This window comes from Erinaceus europaeus, chromosome 19 (assembly GCF_950295315.1).
Source record: "Erinaceus europaeus chromosome 19, mEriEur2.1, whole genome shotgun sequence".
NCBI classification, from domain to species: Eukaryota; Metazoa; Chordata; class Mammalia; order Eulipotyphla; family Erinaceidae; genus Erinaceus; species Erinaceus europaeus.
This window is the reverse complement of record NC_080180.1, coordinates 49700162-49714417: the sequence shown is the minus strand read 5'-3', so window position 1 is coordinate 49714417 and position 14256 is coordinate 49700162. Positions and strand designations below refer to the sequence as shown.

Below are 14256 nucleotides of genomic sequence, written 5' to 3'. Positions count from 1 at the left end.
AAGCACAAGGACCCTCATAAGACCAGTTCGAGCCCCTGGCTCCCCACCTGCAGGGGGGCTGCTTCACAGGCGATGAAGCAGGTCTGCAGGTGTCTGTCTTTCTCTCCCCCTCTCCGTCTCCTCTCCTCTCTTGATTTCCATCTGTCCTATCCAACAACAGCAATGACAATAATATTAATGACAATAAGGATAACAACAAGGGCAACACAATGGGGAAAATGGCCTCCAGGAGCAGTGGAAAATTCTATATGGAAAATTCTAGGTCTCAGCTGCCCTCCAGAAAGGGAGGACGTGACCAGGTGAATGCTGGACGTTCTGTTTGAATTGGTGATACTTACTTGAACAAGAAATTGAATCCACACATTGTAAACATGATGGCTGTGTAGCCCACCAGGCCAAAGACATAGCTGAGTTTGTAGATGAGAAGAAACCACTTGTAGACCACTCTGTGGAGAAAACAAAACAAAGCCGGAGAAGCACGGTGTGTGCTGAATTACGTTCAGTCTTCTCCAAACATAATTACAAGTTAGTTTCAGCTTCTAAAATTCTAGTGTGTAATATGAAGAATGTCAGTAAATCAACTCAACTCAATCATATCAATGTTTAATATAATACCACGAAGCACCGTGGGGCCGAGTGGTGGCGCATGCACCTGGCTGAGTGCACGTTACAATGTTCAAGGACTCGGGTTCAAGCCCCCAGCCCTCACCTGCAGCAGGGGGAAAGCTTTTGAGTGGTGAAGCAGTGCTGCAGGTGTCTCTCTGTCTCTCTCCCTATCACCCCTTCCTTCTTGATTTTGGGCTGTCTCTATCCAATAAATAAATACAGACAGCAAAAATTAAAAAAGAAGAAGCACTGCATCATTAGGCCAATGCACCAGGGTCCTTGTGCGAGTCCTTGTGCTTCATACTATGTGCACTTAGCCCAGTGTGTCATCACTCACACCCCTCAATATTTCTTTTCCTGTTTTGTTTTTCCCTTGTTGCTAACATTCCACTGGGGCTTCATGCATGCGGGATTCCATATTCCCCAATGGGACTGTTTTTTCTCCCAAGAGAATGAGAGAGAGAGACACCACAGCACTGCCTCACTGTTCTGAAGTGTCCCCTATGTGTGGCGCGCCTGTGTTGTGGCCAGGGGCTGGAAGCTGGAGCCTCACACACGACAAAGTGTGCGTTCTACCAGTAATCCACATCCCAGCCCCACTGCTTCTCTCATCTTTTCAAGATGGGCACAGGAAATAAACTCAGGACCTTCAGCTAATGGCCAACACCTCCCCAGCCCAATTCTTTTTTCTTCTTCCTGTTCTCCTTCTCCTTCTCCTTCTCCCCCTCCTCCTTCTCCTTCTTTCTGCGATGAGGGTTATTGCTGGGACTTGGTGCTAACACAACGAATTCACCGCTCCTGGTGGACTTTTTTGGTATTGTCTTTGTTATATATATACGTATATATATTTGACAGGACGGAGAGAAATTGAGAGGGGAGGGCAAGATAGAGAGGGAGAGAGAAAGGGGCCAGGTGGTGGTGCACCTGGTTAAGCGCACACATTACAGTGCCAAGGACCTGGGTTCAAGCCCCTGGTCCTCACCTGCAGGGGGAAAGCTTCACGAGTGGTGAAGCAGGGCTACAGGTGTCTCTCTTCCTCTCTATCTGCCCTCTTAGTTTCTCTCTGTCTCTATCTAATACATACATAAATAAATAAGTAAAGAAGAAAGAAGGAGAGAGAAAGACACCTGCAGATCTGCTTTAGCTTCATGAAACTTCCCCACTGCAGGTGAAGAGTGGGCCCAGCCCAATTCTTAAAAAGATTTTGAGAGGGAAACAGACTTAGACAGGAAGAGGGAGAGAGGGAGCGAACACACCAAACACCACTCCTGCTGAGAACCCCACCTAGGACCTTGTGTGTGCTGAGGTCTGTACATCACCTGCTGAGTCAGCTCCCAGCCCCCTCCTCCTCCTCCTTGTCCCTCCACCGCTCTTCCTCTCCCTCCTCTCCCTCTATGGTGAAATATTTTCCCCTTCTCAGGTAACTAGCATTCAGATCAGCGGGGAGGCACCCCCCTGGTGCGGTCCTGCCTCTCTATTACTGGATGCGAGTATCCCTGTCTACTTTCCATAATGTAGTTCTTTTGCCCTGAACGAATTCCTATGCACAGAAAACACTATGTTTAGCTCAGGCAGTCCACTAAACAGTGGACTACAGCAAATTCTGAAAATCAAAATCCAGTATGGATGATATCCAGGGGATGGAAGCAGGTGCATTTGAGATGCATCCAAAACTGAGGTCACTTTCACGAGCATTCACTGCGTCACGGTATGTTCTAAGGAGAAAGGGTGCCTATGTTTATTTACTGATAGGGAAACCAGGCCTGCAAAGACTGTCCAACCCCCCCCCCCCCGCGCCCCAACCAGCTGGATGGTTGAGAAGGTCTCTTAACTAAGGTGAGATTAGATGAGCAAACTCAGATGCCTGAATTCCTTTACTTGAATTTATTTCAATTCCTTTTTTCTTTCCTTTTTCACCTTCTTTCCCCTCCTTCCTTCCTTTCTTGCCACCAGGGTTACTGCTGGAGTTTGGTGCCGGCACTATGAATCCACCACTACTGGTAGCTAGCCCCCCTTCTATTTTATGTTGAAAGGATAGAAAGTAAGAGGGGAGGGGGAGGTAGAGAAGACGAGAGATAGAGAGACAGCTGCAGACCTGCTTCACCACTCGTGAAGCTTCCCCCTTGCAAATGGAGAGCAGGGGACTCGAACCTGGGTCCTTGCACATGGTACTTAGACACTCAACTGATGACATCACAGCCTGGCCGCCTCTTTTACTTGAATTTTAATCTCTATTGTTACATTTATTTGTTTATCTCTTTCACTACAATTTTCTTTCAACTAGAAGGAAAAGGTGAAACTCTTTTCTCCCACAGTCTCTTAGAGGATTAGAAACAAAGCAAATGGCTAAGGGAGTACACAGATATGCATCAGGAGCGCTTATTTTCCAGCAGATCTTAAAATGGCTTTGTCTTGTCACCATTCCACATGGCGCAGTTTCTTTTCTCTTCCATTTTCTTCTCTTCTCTTTTTTTTTTCTTTTACCTCCAGGGCTATCAGTGAGTGGGGCTTGGTGCTTGCATTGCGAATCCACTGCTCCTATGGCCATTTTTAAATTTTTCTTGGATAGGACAGAAAGAAATGGAGAAAGGGGGAGAGAAAGATAGACACCTGCAGACCTGCTTCACTACTTGTGAAGCGCCCCCCCCTCCCCCCGCAGATGGGAAGCCGGGGGCTCGAACTGGGATCCTTGCACAGATCATTGCTCTTTGTACTATGTGTGCTTAGCCTGGTGCACCACTGCCCTCCATCCCCACCCCCCAGTTTTTTCCTTATCTCACTAATCTTAACCAGATTGGGTTCAAATTTAGTCTGGCAAAGGAAGAAAGAACTTGTTATGTGTATAAGCATTTTGGGAAATTTGTGAATGATCTGATATTATTTTTATTTTAAAAAATCTTTATTTGTTGGATACAGTCAGAAATTGGGAGGGAAGGGGGTAATAGAGAGGGAGAGAGACAGAGAGACACCTACAGCATTGCTTCACCACTTGTGAAGCTTTCCCCCTGCAGGTAGGGACCAGGGGCTCGAACCTGTGTCCTTGCACACTGTAACATGTACGCTCAACCACGTGTGCCACCACCTGGCCCCCCTGATATTATTATATAAATGTCGAGAGGATGGCAATGGCATTTAAATCATCATGGAGTTAGTAAAACCACCTTTGTTTTAGGAGTGACAAATTGCCCACTACTAATGATACCTTAAATTTACATCAAATTCACAGACAAACCTTGCACCCTTGCTCTATTCTGAAATGTGTGTGTGACACGATTTGTAATGGAATAAAACACATCATGGAACCAGAAATAAACATGCAAATAGTACTCTAGAGATTAGAACTGCTTTCACTTCATTTCCTCCTCGCCGCCACTGGTTGCTCTCTGAAGTAAAGCATGAAACACGGATATCCAGACAAATTGCCGTAAAGCCCTGAGTGTGGTGGCGCACCTCATTGAGCACACATGTTACAGTGCTCAAGGACCCAGGTTCAAGCCCCCAGTCCCCACCTACAGGGGAAAAGCTTTTTGAGTGGAGCAGCAGGGCTGCAGGTGTCTCTCTTCCCCTCTATCTTTCGCTTCTGTCTCGATTTCTAGCTGTCTCTAACAAATAAATAAAGGTAATAATAATTTAAAAAAAAGTCCTGTGTGTGAGCTGCCAGTAATCAGAGTTTCCAGAGAGGCCTTCTACTGTGGGTCAAAGATCAGCACCCCTCCCCCACTTCCAAGAACCTGAAAGTCGAATTTTTTTTCTTGCCATCAGGGTTATTGCTGGGGCTCAGTGCTGACACTAAGAATCCACTGCTCCTGGCAACCATGTTTTCCTTTTTATTATTATCTTTTCTTTTTAATTTTTTAAAATCTTTATTTGGTTGGATAGAGACAGCGAGAAATTGAGGGTAGGAGGAGATAGAGAAGGACAGAGAGACACCTGCAGCCCTGCTTCACCACTCGTGAAGCTTTCCCCCTACAGGTGGGGGCTGGGGGCTTGAACCTGGTCCTTGTGCATAGTAACGTGCACTCAACCAGGTGAGCCACTACCCAGCCTTCTTTTTATTTTATTAGATAGAACAAAGAGAAATTGAGAGGGAGTGGAGTGGGGGGGGGGAGGGGACAGGGGTTGGGGTCCCTGCACACAGTAAAGTATGTGCTTAACTGGATGCACCACTGCCTGACCCCCCCCCCCAATAAAATCTATTTTTTTCCTCCACGGTTATCACTGAGGCTTAGTGCTGGCACTACAAATCCACTACTCCTGGAGTTTTTTTTTTTTTTTTTTACCAGAGCACTGCTCAGCTCTGGTTTATGGTGGTACAGGTGACTGAACCTGGGACTTTGGAGCCTCAGGCATGACAGTCGTTTTGCATAACCTTTATGCTATCTACCCTCCGCCCCCTTTTTTCCCTATATTTTTATTTGACAGGACAGAGAGAAATTGGGGGGAGGATAGAGTGGAGAGAGAAAGACAGATACCTGCTGACTTGCTTCACAGTTCGTGAAACGACCCTGCTGCAGATGGGGAACTGGGGCTTGAACCTGCGTCTTTCTCCATAGTACTATGTGCACTTAACCATGTGCACACCGCCCAGGCCCCTAATTTTACCACTGAAAACAGAAAAGGCTGTGGGGAAGGAAAAACAGGCATACATACCGTGGTGTCTTCCCCGAGAGGGGTTTTCGAGTGGCGATGAAGAGGATGTAACTGGTAATAACTGAGAACAGTCCCCACAGAGAAAGAAACCGCCACCAGTACAGCTTGATGGTGAAATACAAAGGGACGACCCACATCTGCAACAGTGTCACCAGCTGCCGGGGAAATGAAAAAGCCAATCTGTTTCAGTGATTGCAGGCCCACAATGGCACATCTACCATGAAATGAAACAGCTGCTCTGGGGGGTGGGGTGGGGTAAGGGACCCGTCCGTACCATCTTGTCTATTATAGAAGCCAGGACCCCAGGGGACAGGGCTACCTGACAGGGTCTGGGGGTGGGGGTGGTGGTGGTAGTGGTAGTGATCTGACACTGGAAACTGAGTTAAGCAAAAGTAGTATTAACTGGCTTGCACTGTTTTGCAGAGGCTGTAAATCTGTTTTAAACTAAATATGACATGTATAAGGACCTGGGTTCGAGTCCCTACTTCTACCTGCAGGGGGAATGCTTTATGAGTGGCGAAGCAGGTCCGCAGGTGCCTTTCCTTCTCCCTGTCTTCCCCATAGCTTTCAATTTGTCTTCGTCCTATCAAATATGGTAGAAAAAGGGAAGACAAGAAAGGCCACCAGGAGAGGAGCAGTGCGTCTGTAGCGCGGGCACCAAGCCCCAGTGATAACGCTGGTGGCAATAAACAGACAAACAATTCAATTGGCAAGGAAGAACCACAAGCAGAAATTCATATATTCCCTTTGTTTCTGCTTGCTTTTTGCCTTCAGAGTAAACAACGGAGTTTAAGACGGGTTTAAAGAAGGAAAATTAGTGCAGAAAATTCATCATGACCTGGGCTAGACTGCCTGATGATCTCAGAGCCCCAGCTGGCTTCTCCCAAAGACCATCTCAAGTTTCTCGGGAAACAAATGAGAAATTTCCAACCACTCCTTCCTCTCGTATACTGAGGGATTTGAGCTTGGCTCCTCCCTGCGTAGCTTTTAGGACTGCAGTAAGATCCTTCCCTTTCCTGTAGCTGCTAGATGATAGCGTTTGAATTCTCATGCACTGGGCTGCAGGCCTGCATCCAAAACTTCTTGACATGTAGACCTAGTTCACCATTTGCACTCTAGGATGTTCTATACACACACAGGCATGCATGCAGTGAATTGGCGCTGATTTTCTCAAAACTCGAATGGGAAAGAGTTCATAATGTCCAGCTTCCGTAAAACCTTGCCTCTAGATTTTTCAGAGGGAGGCAACTTCAGGTGACAACAACTGTGTGATGTTGAACAGAGAAGTCTCACATTAGCTGTAAAGTTGGGAAGAACCACGTCTGCTCTGGGGGCCCAGGTTGGCTGAGAAGAGGACCAATGAGATCCCAGGTGAGAAGGTGCCCTGGAAACAGCTGTATTCTCTGGAGCCCAGGGCTGGTGTAACTGTCCCCTGCACATGTGCAAGTGCACACTAAGGTCAGAGGAGGAAGTGAGGTTAGTGATTTATAATAGCTTCCAGCACCCTAGGGCGCTCTGCAGTGGGTACCTGTACCCTATAAGGGCTATTTCTCAGACATGAACAGAATACAAAGAGTTTTATATATTTTAAATTTTGTACTGCATAATTCTAGTCAGCTGCTCAGCATTACTTTTCTCCACAGAGCTATTCCTTCTCCAGCATATGCCTCTTGATTTGTCTAGTCTTTGTGACTGAAATAAAATGACTAACTTAAGGCATAGGGTATGTTTGTTCTAGTTTATCATTCACGGGTCTGTCTGGACCCATGCTGAGCAGTTAAACCCCTCTCACCTGCGAACTCCTCCCAAGAACACGAGCTGAAACATGGATTGCAGCAGGGCAGCACCCTGCATATGCCACGATTGTCACCCAGGAGCCACTTGAACTTGGGGACGCCTCTGTAAGTCTCTGCTCTGAGCTTCCCTGAGTGATGGACGGTCTCTGGTTTAGACACAGATACTAGACCTCAGGTCTTCAGGCTAACAGGGCCTTATCTGATACCCAGTGACTGCGCCCGCACTCTGGGGCTGAAGGCAGAACTTGCAGGGGTAACCCTAGAATCACTGAAGGTTTGCTTATTCCTCCTGTGCTCATACAGACTGTACATCTTGTCCATGTCTATAATCAGAAGTGGGGAATTGTGGTGACCCCAACAGGAGTTTGGGACTGTCGGCATACAAATGACGTCACCCCGAGGAGGTGCTTCAGAGAAGGGAAGGCATGACAGCACCCGACTTGGAGCAGGTCGCTCTCTTTGGCTGCTGCTGCTTCTCCTGGTCAGAAGCATCTCCGCAGAGGTGCGCCAGGTATCTGCCACGGCCACTGCTCCTGGGAACTGAACACGTGTGACTCTGCTAGCTGGTAAACTTTTAGACCCCTCTACAGACAGAAGCAACCTTTACCAGAGCTGATAATTGTTTATCTTATGGGACTAAACTTTTGATAACTATACTCAGACTTTATGGACCTAGAGTACTCTTAACTCTTGATGATAAGTGCTTATTTTGCCTTTTACCTGTTTCACCCTAATAAGCCTTGTATTGCTTAAACCAGTTCTCAGCTCCCCAATGTGAATCCTTTTATGCGCAGCAGCCCCAACCAACCCCTTTTTAAAGTTAAATTACAACAGGTACCCTTGAGATCCAGCTGTGAGGCTGTCCTATTCCCAATATTTTGACTCTTGTGCTTCCTCTCTGGTTACTTTAAGTTAAAAGAGTCAAAATGTGGACCAGGCACTTTCCTGCTGCTCTGTGTGTAGCCCTTTGCTGGCCTGTTCCACCCACTTGAGTGCAAATGGTCTTTGGAGTCATTTATTTATTTATTTCCTTTTGTTGCCCTTGTTTTATTGTTGTAGTTATTGATATTGTTATTGGATAAGGACAGAGAGAAATGGAGAGGAGGGGAAGACAGAGAGGGGGAGAGAAAAGATAAGACACTTGTAGACCTGCTTCACTGCCTGTGATGCGACTCCCGTGCAGGTGGGGAGCCGGGGGATAGAACCTGGATTCTTACGCTGGTCCTTGCGTTTCGTGCCACGTGCGCTTAACCCACTGCACTACCACCTGACTCCCATTTTTTTTTTTTTTGCCTCTAGGGTTATTGCAGGGGCTCGGTGCACTGCTCCTAGAGGCCATCTTTTTTCTATTGATGTTGCTGTTATTATTGTTGTTTGGATAGGACAATCAGAAATGGAGGGAGGAGGGGAATACATAGAGGGGGAGAGAAAGACAGACACCTGCAGACCTGCTTTACCAATCCTCCTGCAGGTGGGGAACCCGGGGCTCGAACCAGGACCCTTGCGATGGTCCTTGTGCTTTGTACTATGTGCGCTTAAGCTAGTGCACTACCATCCCCCCACTTTCTCTTTTCATGTCAAACAAGAAGACTGTTCCAGGCTTTCCATTCTTCTTTTTTTTATACAGCATTTTCTGGGGGTGGGGTTATAGTACAGTTGTTGACACACGGGTACGATTTCTCATATCCGTAGTCTCTTCCTCCCTGTACATGATCTGAATGTGAGGTCTTCGAAGAGCTGGTCTAAATCTTCCAGAGAACACTATTAAACATGCATTTGAGCAAAGAAGCAGGTCGAGCAAATCTGAGATAACTGTCTGGATCACTGAGAAGAAAATGGATGATCTAAGTATTTGACTTTTAAATTGCAGGCAGAGCTTTCAGGGAATAGAACACATTTATTATTCTTGCCATAGAAAATTGCTTTGCTTTTTTTTTAAACATGAGAATTCAGTTTTATTTATTCCTTTTGTTGCCCTTGTTTTATTGTTATAGTTATTACTGATGTCGTCATTGTTGGATAGGACAGAGAGAAATGGAGAGAGGAGGGGAAGACAGAGAGGGGGAGAGAAAGACATTCACCTGCAGACCTGCTTCACTGCTTGTGAAGTGACTCCCTGCAGGTGGGGAGCCGGGGGCTCGAACTGGGATCCTTACGCCGGTCCTTGCGCTTGGTGCCACCTGCGCTTAACCTGCTGTGCTACCGCCCGACTCCCAATTGCTTTGCTTTTTTAAAAAAAATATTTTAAAAATATATTTTATTTAACTTATTTTGGATATAGAGAGCGAAGTTGAGAGGAGTGGGGGTGATAGAGAGAAAGAGAGACCTGTAGACCAGTTTAACCACTTGTGAAGCTCCCCCCCTGCAGGTGGCTGAACCCAGGTCCTCACACACTGTTATGTGTGCACTCAGCCAGGTGCACCGTCACCCAGCTCCCCCATCACTGTACTTTTTTCACTCTACTTTGTGGGTATGATCAAGGCTAATGAATGAGTCTCTTTCTTCATGAGACACAGTATTCGCATACACATACAAGTCCACCCAAAGTGGAAAGAAAGTCTTTACTGAATCAAATAGGTCAGTTTTCATGAACCACAGAAACCACACACTGGGAATGTAAAATGTGACACTGTGTTAACTCAGTATTAGCAACTCTGACCCTGTACAGTTGGCAATAAAGATGTGAGGTCACTTCAAGCCCCCCACTCACCCATTTGGGGTGTTTTGTTTCCTACAGCTAATTATGGACACAGATGTGACACAGGATAGATTTTAACTTTTTTAATTCATTACTTCTGGCACTAAAGAAGGACATGGACAAGAACTCCATCTCTCAAAATCTAATCCTCTGCCATTCATATTAAAAACAAAAATTACTGGGGGCCGGGTAGTAGTGCACTGGGTTAAGCGCATAGTACAAAGAGCGAGGACCCATACAAGGATCCTGGTTCGAACCCCCAGCTCCCCACCTGCAAGGGGTCGCCTCACAAATGTTGAAGCAGGTCTGCAGGTGTCTATCTTTCTCTCTCCCTCTCTGTCTTCCCCTCCTCTCTCCATTTCTCTTTGCCCTTGCCAACAACAACAGCAGTCACAGCAACAACAAAAATAATGGGAAAAGGATGGCCACCAAAAGCAGTGGATTCCTAGTGCAGGGACCAAGCCCCAGCCATAACCCTGGGGGCAAAATAAAATTCATAGTAAAAATGGAGGCCAGGCGGTGGTGCACCTGGTGAAGCACACACAATACAGTGTGCAAGGACCCAGGTTCAAGTCCCTGGTCTCCACCTGTAAGGACAAAGCTTCATGAGTGGTGAAGCGGGAATGTAGCTACCTCTCTGTATCTTTCCCTATCTCCTCTCTATCTTCCCGTCTAAATTTCTATCTGTCTCCATCCAATAATAAATAAATAAAAAATATTTAAAAAATATTTATTAATGAGAGAATGGAACAGAGAAGCAGAGCAAAATATCAGAGAGAAGGAAACAGCATGGGAGCAGAGCATCACTCTGTTACATGAGGAGCCAGGGATCGAACTCAGGACCTCACTGTTGAGAGGCCAACACTTTATCCATTATGCCATCTCCCAGGCCACCTATCATTTGCATTTTTAATCTTTCTCTTTTGGGTGGCCAGGCAGTGGCATTTCTGGTTAAGTGCACATGTTACCATGCACAAGGACCCAGGTTCAAGTCCCTAGTCCCCATCTGCAGAGGGAAAGTTTCACAAGCAGATAAACAGTTCTGAAGGTGTCTATCTGTTTTTCTGTCTCTACCTCCTTCTCTCTCAATTTCTCTCTGTCCTACCAGATAAGATAAAATTTAAAATAATAAAAAGGTAAGCAAAGAGGTAATTTTCCTCTTCTAAGAATATGGTACATTTTAACATTTCTACCATAAAAAAAAGTTGAAGTTTTTCCACAATAAAAAGTTAGGTCAGTTCATTTTAGTTCAGTGAAACTGTCAGTTTTATACTTTTGAATATAAGCTACAATTTTCAAGATGATCCCACTGCTTCAAATCTGTTGCATTACAATCTATGATAGTTTGAAGGAATGAATGGACCTTATTTTTATAAAACAAGTTCTCTCCCTACGGATCTACAAGTGCCATACATTTCTAGAAGAGTCCAAATTACTCTCCACTTGATGCCTGGATTTAATCACAATGGATTTTAACAATGTTAAAATGTACAGCCACGCTTCTTTTGGAAAATACGCCTCAGAGGCCAGAAATAAAAAGAAGGCATAGAAAAAAAATCTTTGCAATATATTATGTATGCAAAGATTTCATTCCTTAACTAGCTTTAACGTGTAAGCTCAGCGCCATATTTTCTCAGCACGCCAAGGCGGGGGGCGAGGAGGTCAGAAATTTGCATCATGAATTCAATCATCCTACCCCCAGTCATTTCGAAACCGGGGCTGAATTTCATTGCAGTTTAAAAGGCTCTTTATGGATTTCCAGAGCTGTTAAAACATCTCATTGTTAACAGTGACTGCCACTATGGGGAAATATATGTATTTGTGAAGTGGATGATGCAGTGCGTCACACAGAGGCCCGGGAAACGAGTGATGAGACTGCAGTGTGTTCATGCAGCGGATGGAGACTGGCAGTTGGGGACACATTAGTGGTGCCAGTGGGCCACCATCTGGGCATGAGTGGAGGACGCCCATCTGCATCCCATCACCCACATCCTCCCCACCCACACATCAGAGCAGCAGGAATTTCCGGCAGACTTGGGCGCTCCCCCAAGGTACCAGGATTTTTTTCTTCTTTGCCACCAGGGTTTTCTCTGGAGCTTGGTGCCTATGTGACAACTCCACCACTTCCAGTGGCCCCTTTTCATTTCCATTTTGAAAGAGAGAGAAAGAGAAAAAGAAAGAGAGAAAGGGAGATATATATGGTATAAGTTCATTAGTTTCAGGCTCAGTAAACTGAGACTCACTGTGGTTGCTGGGCCCTGCTAATTCCTAAGAGCCAGGGCTCATCTCACCGTTCAACCTCTGGTTCCTATGAATACCTCTCACACAACAGGGTGGGGGACACAGCCAGCCAGAGCCTGGGGCACAGAGGAAGGGTGTGGTAAAGCAGGATAAACTGGTGTGCAACCTGGGGGCAGGGAGACATCACAATCTCCTAACTGGCTGGACCTTCATTTAGCTCTAAGCAAAGGGTTTAGAAAGGCATTCTTTTAGTAGTAAGTTTCTTTTTCAGTGTGTTATTATGCTTGCACAACTTCACAAACAAAGGGTATTTCTGAATGCATGCAGGGCCAACTTGTGGGGATCAGTCTTTTTTATTTTTTATTTTTGCCTCCAGGGTTTATTGCTGGGGCTTGGTGCCTGCACTAAGAATTCTCTGTTTCTGGAGGTCATTTTCCCCATTTTTGTTTCCCTTGTTGTTATTGCTGTGCTGTTGTTGGATAGGACAGAGAGAAACTGAGAGGAGGGGAAGACAGAGAGGGGGAGAGAAGGACAGACACCTGCAGACCAGTTTCACTACCAGTGAAACAACCGCCCCTGGAGGTGGGGAGCCGGGGGCTTGAACTGGGATCCTTACAATGGTCCTTTGCACTTCCTGCCATGTGTGCGTAACCCACTGCGCTATGCCCAGCCCTCAGTATCAGTCTTTGTGCTACAAATCCTCACAGGGAAATGTTTCTGAATTGCCACAGCTCTGGGAGCCAGGTTCCTATCTCTAGTACTTCCATTCTGCAGATAAGGAAACCACAGTCCAGCTAGATCAAGGGAGGTGAGCCTTTGTATGGGGTCAATTACACAGTGAGGTTGAATTCTACTCTCCCCTCTGCAGCTAGTTACTTATATGACCTGCAACAGATTGATTTCGTGTCTCTGAACTATACCATACAAAGCAAAACAAAGTGAGCTACTGGGGTTACTAAATAATGTACAAAAAGGCTTTTATCACAACTGTAATAAAGTCATATGTGACTTCACATATAGCCATTTCTATATAAATATATATTACTATAGTGCTTACAGCTATTACTATAGTTATAGCCCTCCTCAATCGCTATCGAACAGGCCATGGCCGGTGCGCCGCTATGTTCCATCGCTGGGGAGCCAGAGACAACCCGAACTGCCCCTGCGGCTACAGACAGACTATGACCCACATAGTCAACGACTGCCACCTCTCCAGATTCAAAGGAGGTATCGAAACTTTACATCAGGCTCAACCTGACGCTGTTGACTGGCTACGGAAGAAGGGCAAACGATAGAAGAAGAAGAACTATAGTTATGAGTAACTATTATGAATAAATATTATTATTATAGTGATTATAATTCACGTTTTATATTAATGTTATTAATATATTGATGGCAGTTATTGTGGAAATAAATTTTACATTAGGGCTCCCTATAGAAAAGGAACCTCATGAATCTTAAAAATGTATTTGGGGGGTCGGGCAGTATAGCACAGCGGGTTAAGCGCACATGGCACAAAGCGCAAGAACTGGTGTAAGGATCCTGGTGAGATCTCCCAGTTCCCCACCTGCAGGGGGGTCACTTCACAAGCGGTGAAGCAGGTCTGCAGATGTCTATCTTTCTCTCCCCCCTCTGTCTTCCCCTCCTCTCTCCATTTCTCTCTGTCCTATCCAACAACAATGACATCAATAACAATAATAATAACCACAACAATGATAAAAAATGTACTCAGGATTACAGTAACTGTTGGCTCCTACAAATATTAGATGCAAGAGAAACTATCTAAAAGCTAGATTCTCTGTGGATGAAAAGGCTATTTGGGTCAGTATTTGTGGTGACATGTCCACTGAATTTCACGCCACCTCCAGCATGCTACATTGTGTTGTGGATTAGGTTCATGTTTTTTGATCTGGTTCACGCAGGGCACAGTAAGAAAGCTGGAAACCAGGGCTGGCATCCACTACTGGAGCTCTCGGAAGCATTTCTGCTTCCTGTTGCAGAGGTCACCTAAAGGTTGTGATATAGCTGTGCTCTGAGTTTGGCTCTGGCAGCGGCCCCATGATAAGATGCAAAGCAGGGGACAAAATCAGCAGCAGAGTGGGAAAGACCAGGCAGAAAAGATGGCTCTTACCATGAGCCAAAGATTGTCAACAGAGACACAGCGGGGAGGGGACAGCTCTATCTTTCATCTGGGACAGTGCAATCATAGATGATCTGATGGGAAAAAAAAGTAGGGAAGTTTCTAGAGGGTCATGATCTATGAGT

At 45.8% G+C, this 14256-nt stretch overlaps 1 protein-coding gene across 3 annotated transcripts in view; it reads right to left on the bottom strand.

Moving 5' to 3' along the window:
- RNF175 (ring finger protein 175) overlaps positions 1-14256 on the bottom strand; it is a 38562-nt gene that overhangs the window by 11290 nt on the left and 13016 nt on the right. For all 3 annotated transcript variants that reach the window (XM_007529457.3, XM_060178950.1, XM_060178949.1), the window contains exons 4-5: positions 5257-5411; positions 339-446 (exon numbers count right to left, since the gene is read on the bottom strand). In XM_007529457.3, the coding sequence (XP_007529519.1) occupies positions 339-446; positions 5257-5411 (263 nt within the window). The remainder of the gene's footprint in view (positions 1-338; positions 447-5256; positions 5412-14256) is intronic.